The sequence below is a fragment of the Plecotus auritus genome, assembly GCF_963455305.1.
Source record: "Plecotus auritus genome assembly, chromosome: 3".
Lineage (NCBI taxonomy): Eukaryota > Metazoa > Chordata > Mammalia > Chiroptera > Vespertilionidae > Plecotus > Plecotus auritus.
The window spans coordinates 167,786,461-167,807,680 of record NC_137772.1 but is presented as its reverse complement, the minus strand read 5'-3'; the positions used below and the strand labels follow the sequence as shown (position 1 = coordinate 167,807,680).

General features: G+C 41.1%; 1 protein-coding gene across 1 annotated transcript in view; it reads right to left on the bottom strand.

Annotated features, from left to right (window-relative positions):
• Positions 1 to 17,124, bottom strand: part of LRIG3 (leucine rich repeats and immunoglobulin like domains 3) — a 47,437-nt gene extending 30,313 nt beyond the window's left edge. The window contains exons 1-3 of the mRNA XM_080660066.1: positions 16,617 to 17,124; positions 10,612 to 10,683; positions 10,327 to 10,401 (exon numbers count right to left, since the gene is read on the bottom strand). Coding sequence (XP_080516192.1) covers positions 10,327 to 10,401; positions 10,612 to 10,683; positions 16,617 to 16,831 — 362 coding nt within the window. The 5' untranslated portion in view covers positions 16,832 to 17,124. The remainder of the gene's footprint in view (positions 1 to 10,326; positions 10,402 to 10,611; positions 10,684 to 16,616) is intronic.
• Between the last annotated feature and the right edge of the window lie 4,096 nt (positions 17,125 to 21,220).

Here is a 21,220-nt window from a genome sequence, read left to right as displayed (position 1 = left end):
TGTTATGAAAACATTTAAAGCGGCTCATGCACTGTGAAATTGACAGTCCAAGAACGTATACCACGGCTACTCTATGCTGAATTGTCCTTGCAGCATAAATACTACCTTCCTATTGCATTTTGTCTCCCTCACTCTACAGACTACTGTGTCTATTGGCTAAAGCTTAGTGAGAGAGAGGGAGACAGCCAGGCAGGTGATTTTAAGTACTAGAAAGGAGGTGCTTATATTTATAATTGCCTTTCCTTTCATGTTTTGAATTTAGTACTTAAGCAACTTCCAGCCAAAGAAAAGAAGTCTTACTGGTTAGAGCCCTATTTCATTGTTTTAGTCTCTCCACCCAACTAGAGCTCTGAGCCTCTGGTCTAAGGAAGATAAGAGATAGCAGAGATACTAACGTAAGGAAGAGAAGGAGGAAAAGCATCTAGGCCAGGATACAAACACATGTTGAATCTTGCCACCCCAGTCATGAAAAGCAACTAGCTATAGCTTTATTGTTTTGTCTGTCTTGGTAGCGCAAGCCTCATTCAGCTTAGAGAAGACTCTGGCAGAAGATGTACTTGATACTTCAAAGCAGCAACCAAACGGGCTAGTTAGCATCAAGCTGGGGGAAGGGATGAGGAAATGGTGTAGGTTCAGGAGTACTCGTAGGAGTACTCATAGCATGCTACACTGGAAGGTCAAGTCAAGGGACTGGGGGTCGATTTTACAGGCTCCAAGAACCACCACTGAATGAAGAAAGTTGCTTAACGGGTCACTATGCCAAATCTAATAATGTTGTTACCTCGGGAAAACAAAGTTGCATTAATGCAATTTTTAAGTGTGTAGGAACAGAAAGATTAATGGAATAGTTGCTTCTACAGTTAACTAGGTATATTAAGTTGGACCAAGGATGAAAACAGACATAAGCTCAGCTTTTATAAAGTTTTATTCCAGTGGGGGAAACAGACAATAAAGTATCACAAACATGCAACTGAAAAATGTGACAGCATATATTATGAAGGAGATATGAAAATATATAAGGGGAAACCTAAGCCTGGCTTAAAAGTTGGGGGAGAGGGAATTTTCCAGGCAGAGGGAAAAGCATGTGCAACAGGACCTGAGGCAGGAACAAGCTGGCACATTCCCAGGAGGAAGGAGTCCAGAGGAGGCTCAATGGGAAAAGAAGATTCGGGTCATCCAGAGCACTGTATACCTGGAAGTACTCTGGTATAGGAAGATTTTGCTCCTGACCTAAGAGCAATGGGAAATTCCTGAAGGGTTAAAGAGCCATGAGCACAGATCTGTTCCAAAAACAATCATTCTAACTTGAGAATTCGAAAACCTCGCAAACTTGTATTCTGGGGAGTAGTTTCAAGTAAATGTGAAGATAAACTTAGAGAGTGTCACAAACACACCTCTATGTACAGTAAACTCTTTTATGTGCAAATCACATATAAACATTTTTAAAGTCCAATAAAAGAACACAACTTATCATATTAACATGTGCAAGTGTTTATTTTGTTAAGACTTGAATTTCATGAGCTTATTTCCATAGAAGCACAATAACGTCTGGTTTGTACTGGTGAAGTCTGCAGCCCTCCAATGCAATGTCCCTTACACATGAAGTCACTGGACCATTCATCCACATGGGTAGAGCATACATTTTGGAGTGAATTTTTTTTAGTTAAGGTGATCAAATTCCATGGACTCATCTATACCCAGATGTGGGTAAAGATGGGATATGGGTTATGTCCACTTAATCAGAACAACACTCCCCGATTCTCCAGAAACTTAAGCTCTAATTTTAACTAAAGCTGCTCCCCAACTGCCTTAATTAATATGACAAAATGGTAACCACTTTTCAAATATTGACTCATGTAAGTTTTGGTTTAAAAACAACTAATAACACTTTGAGCTGTACTGCAGAGATATAAAATTACTCAGTTACATCAGCATTTGAAAACATATATAATGCTTGCCTTCCTTATATGCAGCTTTATCTCTGAGTTGTGAACTATTAAAATATCAATGTTGTTATAAATTGAGTTTGATTATTTAAATAAAGTATGTGCCATGCAACATATCAACAATCTTTTAAATCACTAACTCCCAAACTGATTTTTTTTTCTTAGTCTGATTTTTGGAAGGAAATGGGAAATGCATGCTTATGAATGAAATTGCCATTGAATATAGTACTGGGTTCGGTATCTAAGTAACAGAACACTGTTCAGATTTCTAACCACTAGTTCACATGTACCCTTTTCAGAAGTCCATATGCAAACGACACCCACCCCATGGCCAATTTCCCTTTGTAGGAAAGAGATGTGGCCATAACATACAGGAGGGTTCAGAGTTCCAAGGATGGATGGAGAAGAGGCATTGGGTAAGTCAGAACTGTTAAATAGCAAAGTCACATTATCTATCTGTCTTCAGGGCACTTGATTCAGAAAATGAACATCATTTAATAACTACTTGAGAAAAAGGAGAAAAGCAAATTCTATGCTTAACTGAAGTGTAATCATTTCATTCCCCTGCATTAAAAAGTCTGCAATAACTCCCCAAACCTGTAAAACACCTGAGCTGATCCGCACCAACTTACCCAAGTCTCTGTCTTCCCCTAGACCTCACACACCCACAGTCTGTGAAAACACAGCTCTGCACTGGGGCGGCCCAACCATCTATCCCAGGGCAGCACTCTCCTAGAAGTATCTCTTCACTGCCTCTCTTCCCCTGTTATCATTATTCAAGGTAGAGGCCAAGTCTTATTTTTCTTTGTTCCCAAGCACTTAGCACCTATTAGGCCTTGTTGATGGGCAATCTTTTAAATATAGCTCAAAATCTACCTTTTAGTACACAAGCCCTTGTTCAGTTATTAACTATAACTGAATGCTCACCCACTTTTTAAAACTATTTGAAGAAAACAAAAGTTTCCTGAAAATTCACCCCAAATGCAAAGTTCTTTCTCCTCCCTTCTCTGTTGCTGCCAGGATAATGTTTCCAAATCCTGTCTTCTTCCTGTGACCCTCCTGTTCCAGAACCCACTTTGGCTCACTGCCTCTCGTCTCTGCTGCTCCGCCAAGCCCACTGCAGCTGTAACAGCAGCAGCTGTTGCTGCTCACTCTGCTCAGAGCCCTTTCCTGTACATCATGCCACTTGATCCTTCCCCGGAACCAGATGAAAGATGGAGAAACATCTTACACTGTTTATACAGATAAACAAAGAAGAGTTAATTAACTCTGCCCGAAGCCAGACAGGTCATTAGAATGAGACAAGACAAAAATCTGTGTACCCCACTCCCAGCTCAGCTCTCTCCACTATTGCACAGGGGCCCGTGGTCTCTCTCGTCCACTCATGCTTATTGAGCATCTCCTATGTGCCAGAGACTGGACGGGGCTTCTGAGGGGACTGAAAGCTCAGTAGGACACGAGTCCTACCCTGGAATGAGATGTGTGACAACTGCCAGTACAGAACTACACATGTTGTATTTGTGGGAGTTTCAAAACCGAAGAATAAAAGAAAAGTCACACCCTTCTCAGAATCCCACAATGCCACACAAATAAATTCCCAATACTCCCTACTCCCCGCCACCTAGGATTCTTCTTTATAAATTGCATCAGATCTTGGAGGCAAGTATGACTCTCATACTTCCCTGACTCCCCAAAGCATCCCCAACACAGGAGGATATGATGTAATGGAACCCCATCACACATGGCACTAGGTTCTAAAACCAGTGGAGCGGGGGAAAACCAGCTATCATGAATACACCCCTAAAGATCCCTTAACATACTAGCAAATAATTTTTAGGCAGACATCTTCTTTCTGTCTGTCTCAATGAGTCCCACATAGGGCCAGTTTTGTATTTTGGATTTTTAGTTCAGGACCTGAAGATGCAGTTCCCATGTGTGATGGGCAAAGGGGCTACAAAAAATCTGTATCTCTGAAGACCTAAGTCATGCTCAGGGGGTCAAGATACTCACTTACAACAGGGGTGGAGAACCTTTTTCCTGCCAAGGGCCATTTGGATATTTATAACATCATTCGAGGGCCATACAAAATTATCAACTTAAAAATTAGCCCGCTGTGTTTGGTCAAACATTTAATTAACTCACCCCTAATGCCTTGGCAGGGCCAGACCAAATTATTTCCTGGGCCTTATACAGCCCATGGGCCAGAAGTTCCCCACCCCTGCCTTAGAACAATGAGAAATGGGAGAAGGGGTTTTTAATTTCCCAAACACTTTCATTTCGCACACACTCCAGGGCATGTGCTCACTGGCTACAATGGTGAGCTAAATCCTTATGCCACTTAAATTACTTCTCTTGTTCTTTTTTCTTTAATTATTATTGCTGTTATTATAATCTTTTTTTTTTTTAACCAAGCACACATAATTGAACATAAATTAAGTGAAACACAGGTATGCTTTGTCTCCACTGTAAATTTTTAGTCACTGGTATAGACCAAGTTTATAGGAGATCTGTTTGAATTATGCTAACTGCATGCGGCTGTTCCATAAATATTCCTTAATTCATATACTAATTAAGCACCAACTACCTGCCATACATCTACATTAAGTGCTGGGAAAAACAAGAGTGAGCCACAGAGGCCTCAAAGTATAGAAGGGGAGAAAATTACAAACAAAATTAAGATAGACAAGGCAAGAGGGCAGAGGAAATGAGGAGGTGACCCCCACCTCCAGGTGCCCCCCCAGGACGCCCTTCCTTACCTTCAGGCCAATTCAACTGTCACCTGCCAAGAGCGTCACTCCATGAGTCCCCACTTAAAACTGTCAACCCCTCTCCCACCACACACTCTCCCACCTCCTCTCTGCTTTAGTTTTCTCCCTGACACTTATCACCTTCTGGCCACATTTCTTATTTATTTTACTTTTTGTCCTTCTCCTTCTATGAGAGGGTCAGCTCCTGAGTGCAGAGACTTTTAGCTATTTTGTGCACTGTTGAATCTCAACCCTAAAACAAGTACCAAGCACATAGTAGGATTTGGTAAACATTCAAAAATGAGTCTTCCCGTACCACACTAAAGGGCAACTGCCAGAGCTCTCGATCCCTTTGTCCTCTCTCCTTTTGCTTCTGAGTCTTTATGAAAAACTCAAGTTTTCTTTTAAAGTTTGTTTACTTGTTTATTTTTTCTCAACCCTCACGAGAATGGAAGCTTCCTGATAAAAGGGACTCCGTCTGCTTTGTTCACTGCTGTGTCCCCAGCACTAGAACAGAGCCTGGCACTGTTTGTTTATTCCACAAGTTTTAGTGGAATGAATGATCATGATCCATGGCTTATATTCACTGAGCATATGCCAGTGGGTTTTACCCATCTCTCTCTCCAAATCCTCACAACCCTGGGAGGTGGGCATTATTATTTTCATTTCATAGATGGGGAAATACAGACAGACAGTAACTTGTCCACGGCCACAAACCCAGCAAAGGGAAGCACCAGCAATTAATTCTGAGCCATCTGACGTGCGCCTCGCAGTTAACACTGTTCGATGGACATGACAGAGCTGCTGTAGAAGAACAGTGCCGTCATCCCTCCTGGCCAACCTCAGTAGTTTCCTCATCACCTGCCCATCTCCTGCCACCTCCAAGCCACTCTCCACACTAAAGCCAGAGTGACACTTTCAGAAAGCAAATCTGATCCCCTCAACCTGCTTGAAATTCTCCAATGCTTTTCCATTGGTAGAGCACCCATTTTAGGGTCATTTTTTATAACAACTTCTTGGGAAGGATGGCAAATGTCATCTCTGGAAAAGTAAGTATTATCAAGAAAACAATGAACTTGGGAGAAATGCTCTACCTTAGAGATAAGAAATAATGAGAAAATGCTTATTTGATCATGATAAACTGGACTCTGTCAGTAATTCCAAAAATATTTATGTAATTTCTGCTTAGAATCAGCCAGGCAGATGTGTTAAAATGGATATTCTTGGGCCCCACCCAAACCCATTAATTTAGAATTTCTAAGGACTGGGTCAGGAAATCTATGTTTTTAACAGGTACTCTAGGTACCTCCTGGACATTCACTCACCTAAACCTTTTCATCTCTAAGATAATAGGCAAGTATCTGCATGTTGGGCAATACCATATAAACCATCAATGCCAAGACTAAGGCTCAACTAGCTTTATTCAATGACCAACAGCTCCTCCCTTATTCAACAATAATCTATCTATATAATATATGTATAAAAGGCTAATATGCTAAGTGTCCCACTGACTGTCCGACCAGTTGCTATGACATGCACTGACAACCAGGGGGGCAGACACTCAACACAGGAGTTGCCATGACACGCACTGGCCATTTACAAAAAAAACAGCACTGCAGACCTGGTGCCCACAAACCAACATTCGGCTTCCCCCAAGTGGGATACAGGCCCTGCCACCACCCGGAGCGACAGCCCACCAAATCGCAGCCAATGCTGCCAAGACCCCATGGTGCAAAATGTGGCCCATAGCCCAGCCCAACCCGGAAATGGGGGCTGTGAGCGCTGGGTAATGATGTCACATAGCAACGCCTGGCTTCCTCTTCCTAGTGACTAGCCCCCTTGGAGTTTCTTCAGCCCAGGAACACGACTTGCTTTATTGCCAAGTGCAAACATTTTACACTTTTAACCAAATGTCTGTGAAGCGTTTTCCCGTGCCTCATCTCATTTGATCCTCACAGAAGTCCTGGAGTAGGTAGATAGGAGACTCAGTAGAATCCTATTTTCTTTTCATTAGCTGGAAAATGGAGATTTAAAAGTTTAGAAACTTGACTCGACTGAAAAGAAGAAATGGTGGAGCTTGAAAATGACTTCAGGTTTTCTCACTGCGCAGAATATAGTCAAACACTGCTGCAGTTAAATATTTTACCCTTTGTTCTCCCTGCGTGATCTACAAGAATAATCTGCTTCATGTTAATATTTACTGCTGTGTTGCTGACAATTACCTGAAAGAGAAGTTGGGGTGCTTCACTGGGCTGGAAAAAGTTTAGCTAAATCAGAAAGCAGGTCTAATTAAACAAGTTTATTCCATATACATATTTATAAAAGGCTAAGTTGACTCGCGCATGCGTGATACATATAAAGATCTCACTGGCACCAATCGCGCGCGCGTTTTGATCTGTCATTGTCGATCGTGAATTTGGTTGACACTTCTATTATAGAGGAAGGGCAAATAGTGATATTAAAGCATTTCATCTAATTAATTTCCTTTCAATGTGCATGAATCCGTGCACCGGACCACTAGTGTTATATAAATCATGGATTCAAACAAGACCCAACCCAGGTCACAAGTTTCAAGTGCCCATTGCTTGAGCAGCTCACGCACATCATAGGAAGCCAAATCTATCACATCCGGGGAGCACAACTCACTTATGCCAGGTCAACAGTCTTACTACAAAATATGTTCATTCCAAATACTATTCCATCTCTTTTCCTAAAACATACCATCCTGCCATGGGTGAGAAATAACTGTGAGAGAAAAATAAACAAAAAACATAAACCATGTCTTGCCCTTAGAATGCCAGTTGACTTCTGAGCTAGTACTGTGTGGGATTCAAAGAAAAGCAAGTCTGTTCAGGCCTTTTAATATTCTGAAAAATCCCTAGAAATGTTAGAATGAGGTTTTTTTATTTTATTTTTTTAATATATTTTATTGATTTTTTACAGAGAGGAAGGGAGAGGGATAGAGAGCTAGAAACATCGATGAGAAACATCGATCAGCTGCCTCTTGCACACCCCCTACTGGGGATGTGCCCGCAACCAAGGCACATGCCCTTGACTGGAATCGGACCTGAGACCCTTCAGTCTGCAGGCTGACGCTCTATCCACTGAGCCAATCCTGTCAGGGCTAGAATGAGGTTTCTTAATGAGCAGATTCAATGCTCACCCAATGGCCAACCTAAGACAAATGCCAAGTTTCCCTGACATCAGGACTGGTCCTTAAATAAACTCATCCCTGGACGTGGGGTGCCATCTGACCCAATATTAGCTCCCGCAGCTGAGAGAGGAAAAGCATCTTACCAGGTCTTCTCTGCTCTTCTCTGAGTCAGCCCCTCGAGCTGGGAGGGGTCCCCACTGCACAGAACAGCAGGAGTATAGAGCACTGACACCAAATCTCATGCTCAAGACTCCAACTAATTTTTCCTTTTCTTTGATATGTTTAAAATTCTTATACTTGTGCAAATTACCTGGAAAATTGATATCCTACACAAATTGTTAAAAAAAAAATTCTTGACAGAATAAAAGTCAAATAATCCTGAGAACTACTTTAAAAGACGTGGGGGTTAACTGTGGTGCTACAAGTTTCTAATCTGACTCATGTTATGTGGTTCAACAATTTTTTTTTGAAATTTCAGAAATAGGTAAGTATTAACTTTTAGCTCTGACTACTCTCAAAGTGCTTCTATATTAAAAAAGCACACACACACACAAGTTCTACCCTACACAAGACAAGGCAGAAAGTAAGAGTGCTTTCGAAACAATGATTGTGTACTGCAATAGCCAAAGAAGCCTACAGGAAAAAAAACATCTGTAGAAGAAAACAGGCAGAGAAGTGAAATTTTCAAGATAGTTCATAGGTATAAGACAGTTTTTCAGCATCTATATTGAATTAGCAGCCCATCACATTTTTCACAGATTCTATGTGATCTAGGTAATAAAAAGGATCTATCACTATACAGATGAATAAGGCAATTCCTGGTCAGATGTACTGCAACAAGTTGAGGGGAAAGAAAGTGAGATTGTTCAAGTTCCCAAAAGATTGGAACTCAGCACTCACTAAAGTGAAACACAAACAAAACATGAAGATGATTTCAAATTCAGAAGGTTTCTAAATTTCCATATTTTATTTCAGTTTTCTAATTACAAATTAAAGCTACAAAGTGCAAAATCACTAGGTTATTTATTCCCAATAGAACTTTCTAATTGCCTTACCAATTCTTATGCTTTTAACTCTGTAGCAAGCCAACGAGAAGACTGTTTTCCCCGTCCCACCCAGATTCTGAAACTCCACTGCGAACGCTCTCAGCCATGAAGCATGCACTGACCTCCCTCAAGGCTCTCTTGAACATGCTGACAGAATCTGCCAATACACAGGACAGGGACAGAAGGGTGACGTGGCAGTCCCTGAGATTTAAAAAGGCCCCTGTGGTCAAATGAGAATAGCTAAAGATGTTTCAGACACCAAAGCCAGTGCTTCATTCAGACTCCAAAATTTTAAGCAATTGTGAAAGACAAGAAAGCAGGTATTAATGCTAGCATAAAAATATTTTTTAAATTCAGTGTTTATTTGTCAAATATCAACTTCTTTTTCTTTCATTCCTTTCTGTTTCTGATCTTTGGAAAAACCACATCAGTATCAAATGTCACTTAGTTCTTATTCAAACAGAGGAAAGCAGACACAGCGGCTGCACCAGTGACTTAGCTGACCTGGGCCCTAAGTAAAAACAAACCTCTATAAATCACCAGATGTAAGCAATTGGGTAGTGATCACTTTAATTAATTGAACAGCTTTCCTGAAATTTACTGTATAATTTTGACCCTCCCAACACCTTTCCTAGAAGCACCTAACAATGGTGTTATTTTCTTCAGTTGTTTAAAGGAGAAAAACATTTTTAACTTCAGTCGGTTAAATATATTTTTAAATTATTCAAGATTAAGATGGTAAACTACTTAATTTTAGAAATTAAATCATGCACATTCTAAATGCTGCCTTTAAATGCCCAAGTCAAAATTATTCCAAAATATCTTCAATGCATGAATATGTTATCCACCCTAAATATACAGAAAAGCTAAAACCATTTTAATTTTATTTGATAACTTGTATTTGCAAAATAATGTGCAATGGTATTTCTAATTTCAATCGCATTATTTAATTTATCTGTATAAAAGTTCAGATTTTGATTTGATGTTTCTGAACCTTGATTTCCACTGCAGGCACCACACTTAAAAGAGGATACTCCAATGCCTTATTAAAAACTCCAATCTCTCCTCACAAAACAACTCCAATCATTCTCCACTAGTAACCAAGTAATAATACCTAACCCAGAGATCGCATGCCAACCATTAAGCAATACTAGAGGTAAAGTCCCAGTCAACAGAATATAATCAAATACATGTTTCTATGGGGTGCAATGACAGTGAAGTGTAAAAAGTGTGTTGTTACAGTGGTACTTCAAATCTAGCCCAGAGAGAGAGACTGGGGCTGGAAAACAAGTCAACAGTTTTAAAGAACACCTCATCACCCACTGAAGGGAGTCTTCTTATTTTGCTTTAAAGGTCTTTACTCCAGCTCCTATCCAACTGCTACCCATAGTCCCTGCAGACATACATATGAAATCCTGCTAACATTCACTTACAAGGAGAGAAGTGTAATATTTGCTGAGACAGGTCCTAGATTTGGAATGGTCTCCAATTCATTGTTGTTCAGTTTCCTATAAATGCCCCAAAAAAAAGAAAAAAGAAAGAAAGCTGATTAGGTCATCTATAATTCATAGAGGTGAAACTCTATAAAATTATTTAAAATGATTGTTAACTTGTTACCAGTTTTAAATAATTTATTATAATCCAAATGTTTTTACAGTTAAGTAATGTGATGGGTAGTATTTTATTCAAAAGCCAAATAGAAGACAACTAAGACTCACACTTCTCGAAGGCTTTGAAGGTGGCTCGTGGAACTTGCCTTGATGACAGACAACCTGTTGTGACTTAAGTCCCTATGAGAAAACAAAAATAAAATGATAAGTAGTTTAAAAAATCACTAATAGCACTTAACGATGTACAAGACAGAATGGATCTGTGAAATATCTCTATCAACACTGGTGATGACATAAGAAATAATTGGCCCATCCTGTCCATAAACTAGATGGTAACCAAAATGCCAAACTCAAAAAACACAAACTCTGAAGACAGAATTAGTTTAGGAGGCTGGCAGATTCCAATGGTTTAAGCCCACAAGTGTTTTAGGAGATGTTTTTTTGGCACAGGGTGAACAGACCTTTTGTGAGCTGGCTGTTTTGCTTCACCTTCCCCATCCCCTACCATCTCCTCACTTCCAACTTGATATGATGAAGTCATGGGTTATGAAAAGTGGCTAATTAGGCAGGTTGCTAAAACTAAAACCTCTAAAGAAATCTTTTTATTTTATTATCATAAATTTAAGCATCAGTGTCTTATTATATAGTCAAACAAAGTAGAAATTGCTTTTCACACGTTTATTTCTCTGGGCTAAGGCAACAAATTATTTAAAGTATCATTGTATGTGTGTGTGGGGGGGGGGGGGCGGGGGGTGTTTGCGTGCACACGCAAGCGCTATGGGTAGAAAACAACCTAACCCTTATGCTCTCCTGAATTCCCCATATCTCAGTATCTGGTAATATAATGTGTAATTTAAACCACATTAGCCACCTACAAAGTTAAGCAGAATGTACAGAAGGCTGTGATCACATTTCTTTTCAATCATTAAAATAACTCTGCTTTCTTACTCAAAGACTCAGTCTAACTTGACCTAACAATTTCCATTGGACATTATTTTTTTCTAAAAGATGCAACACAAAACTTCTACATATACAATACTCTAGGCTAGGAAGTCATCACAGCATTTAAGATTCAAACTGTGATTTTTAAACCTGCCAAATATTTGGTTATCTTCTCTATTATTTGTCAACATATTGAATACGTGCCCTCAAAATGGTGCGATGAAAATAAAATGGCTGAACAGCCATTGAAAACTAGGCTAACAATAGTATGGTTTAAAGCTCTCCCACTGAAAAAGGTTAACCAACCCTTACTAAATTAATTATTTCAGTGTTTAAAAGGGAAGATTTTTAAATAACCAAAGTTTCAAGTAACCAAATTTGACTGGAGAAAAGCATGAAACATTTGTTATATGCACACAAGTATGCCCCCAAAGAAAAATGCAGAGAAACACAGTGTTACTCAGTGCACATCCATTAGTTAACAATTACAAATCAGAGAGCCTTTCAGCCTTTGAATTTTTGTTTTGAGAATAAACCTGGATTTCTCCATTTCACACACACACACACACACACACACACACACACACACACACAAATCTGCAAAGGTTTTTTATTTGAAACATGTTTGCCTAAAGACCTACCAGACAGTAACAGACATGAGCAGATTTGTTCTGGTAGAGTTATAACATGAAAAAAAAAATCTGGCACAGTCTTTAAACTATAAAAATCCTGCAATTACAACCACTGCTGTGCATGCTCACCACGCTGGAGCCAGACACTTTCCCTCACAAACCCAGCTCAGGTCCATCTGGAGTTCATCAAGGAAACCGTGAGCCCAACAACTCACGTTAGGATTCAAACAAAACCTGTGTGCTTTTAGCACCACAGACAGTCACAGATTTCCCACAGGGTTCAAAAAACAACCAAGGAAAAGAGCCCTTCACCTGGGAGGTAGCCTGAATCAACAGAAAGTCTCACTTGGACCCACTTAACTAAACACTGAACCGGCATAAAACTGCATCCCCTTTTGTTTCAAGGATTTTTTTGTTTTGTTTTTGTTTTTTGTTAAGGAGGAACCAATCTGGCATTTACATTTAACACAGGTGATTTTTCTTTTAATTAGGAAAACTAAAACCATACTCTTCACTTCATTTTGAGGGTTATTCCACAAGGCAATCCTGTGAGGAAAGAGATTGAGTGCCTAGCATTTTTCCCAACCAGTAATGGGATGAGAGCTCCAACAAAAGGCCTTTAAAGGGAGAAACTGCCTCCAGAAAACAGTGCACATGCTGAGGGGACCACTCACTTCTGATTCAGAAGCAAGAGCTGGTAACCTTAAATATTTCAGTTATTGCAACACTAAAACTCCTGAATTCTGTGTACTACTATTAAAACCACATTCTATGTGGGAGAAAAAAAGACACCCCTTAAGTGACTTTTACTGCTAAATACTTAAAGCCATGAAACTTTTAATGCACCTAAATTTAGACCTCATACAGTTTATGTTTCAGAAATGCTTATTTTCCAGTTAAAGGATGTCACATTTTCCTAAATCTTCCTTATATTGTTTTTATAGCTAGACCATTACAAACAAATTCCAGTTGTACAATGTCCATGTTTTGTTAAAACTCCTAAGAACATCCAATAAGGAAGGCAGATTCATTTTTAGATTCCCATTAGTGAACATCTTCACCAAGAAACTTTTTTTTTTTAAGAAAAAGAAACCATTTGTATTATATTTAGGGGCATATCTTTTTTAAATTTTTTGAAAATTTTTTAAATTTTATTTCAATTATCGTTTACATTCAATATTATGTTGTGTTGGTTTCAGGTGTACAGCTCCACATAGTGGTTAGACAATCATATACTTTACAAAGTGTTACCAAGAAACCTTAAAAAAAAACACACAAAAAAAACTTTTGGTAGTGAGGTTAATAAAAGGAAAAGGTGGTCAGGCAGGGAGGTGTTAACTATTTACCCAGAACTCAGCTGGCCAAATACTTGCAAATCAAACCCTACTTGGTAGAGACAATCTTCCTGAATATTAGCAAGCGAATAAATATATATGAAAATAATTAATTTACAACAATGGGCTCCAGCTATCATTTTCTTCCCTTTAGCATTTGGAAATCTGACTTCCAGTCAAATTTTAAAACGCAAATCCAGCACCGCTTCTTAATCAACCCCACTGGGGCCTGCAGAGCTGCTAATTCAGCAGAAATCTGGGAAGCTGAAACACAAAAAGCCAGGCTGTAGCTGTTTTAAGACACTGATCCAAAGTGACTCATAAATCAGCCTGCTATGTTCAAGTTTTAGTCTGGAAAATACAGAAAAACAGCTGCGAAAACCATAAGGACTATTAACCCCACCCAGCCCCAATTCTGATACCAACCAAAGGATTTATAACAGGCGAACACTTAAGGAAATCCCTGCAGAAAAAAAAAAAAGTCCCTTTCGAACTCTTTTCCCCTGAGCCCTACTAACTCAAACATCTCTACGTGTACAATAAATACTTTTAAATTCCAGCGAAATTTTAATAATACTTGAAGCTCTCAATGGCAATTGAGCAACTTTTCCCTCTTTGGCTCTTCTTTAGGTTCAGGACTCTGTAAGCACAACTCCACATGTCAACTCAAGTCTGCCTTTTAAGGCAGTTAGTTGTAAGCAACCTTCAAATAGTTACTGTTTTAAAAGCCACTTCCACTAAAATATTAGAGGTTATTTTTTTAAAGAACTAACTGCAATATTATTATGTTACAGCTCAAACTATTCAACTTTTCACACATGAGGTTCCTATGGCAATAAATTACAACTGAATAACGTGATAAAGTAAATAATTGTAACAAATAGACTGATTTTTTTTTTTTAGCTTGCTAATTCAACAAAAAAGGAGGACACTAAACTTTTTCTGAATAGTGCTCCCACAAGATAGTCCTAAGGCAAACTTTCATTACTTTAATTACCTAAGGAAAGGAAGTCAAGATATGGAAGCACAATATGCATTTTTCTACTTATGTCTACACTCTGAAACAATCTACTTAAAAGGTTTTCTCATTATGTAAAATTTAAGAAGCAGCTTTCTTATGCCTCCTGTTACAAACACCAAGTAACAGAGAAGTTAAAGCTCAATTTCTTGGGTTTTTCTTCTCCTTTCAAAGGTGGAGAGAGGAGACCTGTAGAGCTTTAAGCACAAACAAAAGGAACGTTTACAATAAAGAATCTAGACCACATGGTTCGGTGACAACTACAAAGTTGGTTAAAAGTCACACAAGTACAAGAATGACAGAGCTGTCCAATGAGTGATCACAGTGGGGCTTCTGACAACAGACCTAGTGCTTATTTATACAAGTGGAACTTATTTTCACATACATTTAAGGAATGTGGACTTGTATTGAGACAATTTACTGCTGGCGGAAATGTAATTAAAGATTGTGCTAACCAAATAAACTGTAATTTGTTTTTAGTGTGCCACCAAATTATCTACAAAACAAAATCCTAATTAGGTCAGCTACTTTTAAGATAATGTTTAAATAGGTATCAAGCCCCTTTTGGTTTAACTCAACTTCTAATCAAGAGCAATACAGTTATTTTTTAAAAGACATCCAAATTCACAAAAATATATATTGCAGGATATGAGGCCGCTTGATATTAAGAAACTATTGAAAATAAATTAGATTTGTGATAGATCCAAGCCTTTCCAAACACAGCCCAGGAAGCACTACTATATTCGTTTTCTTTTTCTCATCCCTCTATTATTCATAGGTGTTCACCTCCAGTCAGTTCCATATGTTGTCAATAGAGCCATTCACATTTCATGAATAAGGCAGCATGACCTCCACAAGAGGCAATTGAACAGAATTAGCCACAACTAATTGAAAGTCTTCCTGCCTTGGGTTAAAGCCTTTATCTCCATCTTCAATTGTAATAAAAACTACTAAATAAGACATCCCGTGATAAGAGATTAAATATCAATCTAAAACTCTCCAGTTCTACTTTTTCATTAAACCAAGGTTTGCTAACACACAAAGAATATTTTGATGGTCAACAATTCTACAATTCAAAAATAAATATTTTGATTGGCACAATGATTTAAAAACAATTTCCTTCTATCATTATTACTATTACTATTAGGACATTAGGATAGTCTACTAGAATTGTTTAGGAATTTAGAATTTCCATTGCAATTCTGCTAGGCCCAAATCTATTAAGTGTAGACTATACTTTTGCTTCTTTTAAACAGATAACTTTCTTATTTTTAAAGCACAAATTTTGACTGTTTACATGTTACAGGAGTCCTCCCATTTCAACAAAACTAAGGTTGGGAGAGAATAAAGACATGACATTTGGAAAGAATCAGCCTTTCCAACTAAACTACATTTTTTTCCTTGTTCTTGCACGCAGTTGGCAGTGATTTCAGGTTTTCAGACTTCACAGCTAGCATCCAAAAACTTGCATAATAGCACTCAGCACTCTCTCCTAAACCGTCTGGGCGTGCTGAGAGGCTACAGAAATCATGCCCTTGGTTCTCAAAACTAGCTCCTTCCCTTCCATATCTACTGATCGGTCTTGCCAACTTCTCACCGGAACGAAGATGCTACGATTTGGTCTTGGAGGGGGATTTACGGAGCACCGGAGAAAGAACAACAAAAGAATGTCTTTCTACCACAGCTTGGACAGTGCCCGAACTCTAGAGAGAGACTTCCTAAATGAAAGGAGCGCGTTCAATACTGGTGGGGTATAGGGAAGGGGCCTTCGCAGTTAGAAACTACCGTTGAACCCCAGGATCTTACACACTCATAGGGAGAACTGAGAACTCCCATAGTCCGCAGGTTGCCACCTCTCCTGGCCAGGCAGGGGCGCGCATTTGAACCCCTTGGGAAAGCTCCAGTCGCAGAAAGTTGACACTACCCCAGAGTTGTCAGTGGCTCCCTCCCCTCGCCCAAGTGAGGCTAGACGGGTGCGTCTAGGTCCCCCCCCCACCCCCCCGCCCCTCAACGCAGCCCGCAAGGCGCAGGGGAAGGGAGACCGAGTCCCCGATGGCTCCTTTCCATCCACACCGAGCGCCGCTCGAGGCCTGGGCCAAGAGCAGCTGCCTGGGAAAAAGCTGCTGCGCGCCAAGTGCCAAGGCCCAGGGCTGGCTTCCCTCCTCCGCTTTCGGGAAGAATACTTACAGCCGAGCGACCCAGGGCGGGAGCGGCTCGGGAAGGTGCGCCAGCCGCAGGCGACTACAGTCCAGCAGGTCTCCGAGACAGCGGCAGGGAGCGGGGCACAGGCGCTCGGCGGCGACCCCACGGCTGATGCCCTCGGCCGGGCCCGCGGGTCCCAACACCGCGCACAGCAGCAGCCCCAGCGCCGCCGCGGGCGCCCGGAGCTTCGGCGCGCCCATCGCGGTCCTGCGGCCTCTCGCCCGGCCCTGCGCTCCGCAGCCGGCGCGCGCTCGGAGCCCCGCACAAACTTCCAGCCGAGGGTGATGCCCGCGCTCCGGACCGCGTGTGCGCGCCCTCCTCTCGCGCTCCCAGGTAAACTCCTTTCTTTTACTCTCCACAGCGAAGCCTTTTCATGCACCGGAGCAGCGTGAGGGAACCCGAATATAAGGGCGACCTGCGGCAGTTGCAGGACAAGCAGCGTCGGCGCGCCGAAGCCCCTTTTACTCGCAAAAGAAACTTTTTCGCCGCCTCCCCACCGCGGAGCGCCAAGTCCCGGATCGGCGGAGTCGGGGGCGGGGCGAGCAGCGGCCGGCGCGCTCCCATTGGCCGGCCCGGCCCCTGGCCACGTGACAAAAACAGGACTCCAAGCCCTGGGCGGGAGCGCAGGAGAAAGTGGAGCTGAGGTTGTAGGAAATTCGGGGTTACATTTTCCAGCCTCTCGGGCCAAAAGTTTCCACTACATTCTGGGAAGCATATATCAAATGGAGTTGGAGAGTAAAAGGTAGTGAGCAAACAAGTATATAATGTTAGGGCAGCTCGCGGAGTTGGAGGTATTTAAGGGAACATCAGGGGAGTCAAGTTAGCTCTGTCACCAGAAAACTTTTCAATTCCAAATGTTAAAAATGTATAAATTGTCCCACTACCCACAGATAAACAATGGTTTCAATGAAAGCAATTTTCTTTAACGGTAATGCTGGTCGGGTTTTTCCATATATTGGCTCCAAAAATAAAAACAATAAAATGTAAAAGTCGTGGTATTGGAAATGGTATATTGAGTTACACATAGCCAGCTGGATAGACCTGGAAGGAAATGATGGGAAATGGCCTTCTAATAAACCGCGATGGCCATCATAGATTGCATTCAATAGGTGGAAATAATAAAAGTAGTCACAGTAATATTTCAGAGCAAAATGAAAACTAAGTGGAAAGAATTAATCTATGTACGATAGTCCACCTGGGCTTTGAGTGATGACAAATCCCGATTTCGAATGCTACCAGGCTAGAAGTACTTGCCTCCCTCCTCAGTCTGAGCTGGATTCAGCACACAGGACTTGCCAGTGAAGTCTGTGCCTTGACTTACTCTTGCAGGTGATTGGGGCCACCTCAGAGATCATCTGGGAACCCCTCCTCTGTATGATGAATAGACCCAGAGAAGGTAACTAACCTGCTTGCGGCAAAAACTGGAAGCTGGTTTTAAACTTCCACTTCTGCAATCAGCTTTGCTTGCATGTTTTCTGTCAAAGCATTCCTTGGGGCCACTTAAACTTTTCATTATTGAGAAGTGGAGATAGCTTGTAGAGTTGAGACCTTAACTCCAACTCTAATGCCCATTGATTTCCACTGTAGCAAATGACCCGTATGAGCACCTCCATTCATGAGGGAGAGAAGTGACTCGCTTTGAAGTTGAAGCACCCTACTTCACATACATATCCCATCCTCTTCTTTCCAGCTGCCATTAGCATCAACTCCACCATCTTTTTTGTTTTGTTTTGTTTTTGTTTGTTTTAATTTAATAAACCTTTATTGTTCAGATTATTACAATTGTTCCTCTTTTTCCCCCCATAGCTCCCCTCCACCCGGTTCCCACCCCACCCTCTGCCCTTACCTCCCCTCCACTGTCCTCATCCATAGGTATACGATTTTTGTCCAGTCTCTTCCCACACCCCCCACACCCCTTTCCCCCCGAGAATTGTCAGTCCACTCCCTTTCTATGCCCCTAATTCTATTATATTCACCAGTTTATTCTGTTCATCAGATTTTTTTATTCACTTAATTTTTAGATTCACTTGTTGATAGACATCTATTTATTGTTCATAATTTTTTTCATTACCTTTTTCTTCTTCTTCCTCTTCTTAAAGAATACCTTTCAGCATTTCATATAATACTGGTTTGGTGGTGATGAACTCCTTTAGCTTTTTCTTATCTGTGAAGCTCTTCATCTGCCCTTCAATTCTGAATGATAGCTTTGCTGGTTAGAGTAATCTTGGTTGTAGGTTCTTGCTATTCATCACTTTGAATATTTCTTGCCACTCCCATCTGGCCTGCATAGTTTCTGTTGAGAAATCAGCTGACAATTGTATGGGTGCTCCCTTGTAGGTAATTAACTGTTTTTCTCTTGCTGCTTTTAATATTCTCTCTTTGTCTTTTGCTCTTGGCATTTTAATTATGATGTGTCTTGGTGTGGTCCTCTTTGGATTCCTTTTGTTTGGGATTCTGTGCGCTTCCTGGACTTGTAAGTCTATTTCTTTCACCAGGTGGGGGAAGTTTTCTGTCATTATTTCTTCAAATAGGTTTTCAGTATCTTGCTCTCTCTCTTCTTCTGGCACCCCCATAATTCGGATGTTGGTATGCTTGAGGTTGTCCCAGAGGCTCCTTACACTATCTTCAAGTTTTTGGATTCTTTTTTCTTTTTGCTTTTTCGGTTGAGTGTTTTTTGCTTCTTTGTATTTCAAATCTTTGACTTGATTCTTGCGGTCCTCTAGTCTGCTGTTAGGTCTCTGTATAATATTTTTTATTTCAGTCAGTGTATGCTTAATTTCACTAAATTTATCGGCCTTTTCTAGGAAATTCTTGAAAAACCTTATAACCGTGGTTTTGAACTCTATATCCAGTCTTTTGCTTTCCTTCATTTCTTTCATTTGTGATCTGTTTCTTTGTCTCTGCATTTTTGGCTGCTTCCCTGAGTTGGTAGAGTAGCTTTGTGTGGTACGTGTCCTTTAGGGCCTAGTGGCTCAGCCTCCCCCAGTTACCTGAGGTGGACACTTTTGATGCACCCCTTTGTGGACTGTGTGCTCAGCCTTGTTTTAGTTAAGTCTTGATTGTTATTGGTATCATTGGAAGGAATTGACCTCCAGGCCAATTGGCTGTGAGGATCAGCTGTGTCTATGCTGGGAGAACTTCTGTGCTGGAGACACCCTTATGAGACAAGACTTGCAAAATTACAAAAGCCTCTGTGCTCAGCTTGGATGGGACGGAGTCTCAGGGTAGAGCAGACAGCCTTGGCTTCCCATCAGACCTGCCCTATGAGGCCCGTGGGTCTCAGTGTCCCTCGGTAATCACTGCAAACACCTCTGAGAGAAAGCTGCCCTTAAGTTTTGCCCGCTGCCAGACAATCTAGTTTCTCCCCGGATGAGTCTGGGTTTCCAGAAACTCACCCGGAACTGGAGTTCATCGCAGTTGGGAGTTTCCATCTCCCTCCCGCTTTAGAAAGCTAGCCGGGCACTCAGCCGCCCATGCACTCAGCAGTCAGTCCTTTCTGTGTGCGCGCGCCCCCGGACCTCTGCCTTCCACAGCTCCCCTGAGTCTCAGTGTGCTTTCTCTTTTCCTGACAGTCCAGATTCTCCCTGAATGAGTCTGGGTTCCCAGAGTCTCGCCCAGGACTGGAGTTCAGCACAGTCTGGAGCTTCTGTCTCCCTCCCACTTGAGAAAGCCAGCCACGCACTCAGCCGCCCGTGCACTCAGCAGTCAGTCCTTTCTGTGCACGCGCGTCTCCGTACCTCAGCCTTTTGCAGCTCCTCTGAGTCTCAATGTGCTTTCCTTTTTCCTTCTAGTTGTAGAATTTCCACTCAGCCAGCTTTCCTGTGGTTCTAGATGGTGTCCGTTTTGTCTTTTAGTTGTAGTTTTGATATTGTTGTGCAAAACAGCATTTTAGGTGTTTACCGATGCCGCCATCTTGGTTTCTCTCCACCATCTTTTTTGATGATTTAGAAAAGTATTGATAATGACAGCACCTTGGTTTTCAAGTGAACTTGGGAGTGGTCAAGACACACCATAGTCATGCTATGGATTTTCCATCTCTGTCTCCCTCATCTATTACATATGAAGAAAATCGGGCTTGATGCATTGGAGTTTTTAAAAAGGAAAAAATATGCCATTATATATATGTGCCATTATGTATAAGCGTGGTGGCATGAGTATGGTGGCCTGCTGATTGACACATCACCCACCTGACAGAGTCAGAAATAGACAGGCTACCACTTTGGGAAGGCTTGTCTCATTTCCGTTCCCCAATCTATACTCTCCTTATATTACTTCACCTTTTGTGAGTTCTATTTACACCCACATGCTGATATTTACCATGTCCATATTCGAGCCCAGATATTTCTCCTAAACTCCAGATTCATATATTCAACCATCTGTAGGTCATCTCAAATTCATGTCCATATGTAACATGTCTGGAATTAAATTTCACCGCCCCTGAGCCTACTGCTTTTCCTCCTGATTTTACTATCTCAAGGAAAGACACTCCCTCCAGCCAGATGGAGGTCCATAAGCCTGATTCACTCTTAACATTTCCTCATTCTCAGCACCACCTGTACATTGAATTAATTAGCAAGTCCTGATGAAGC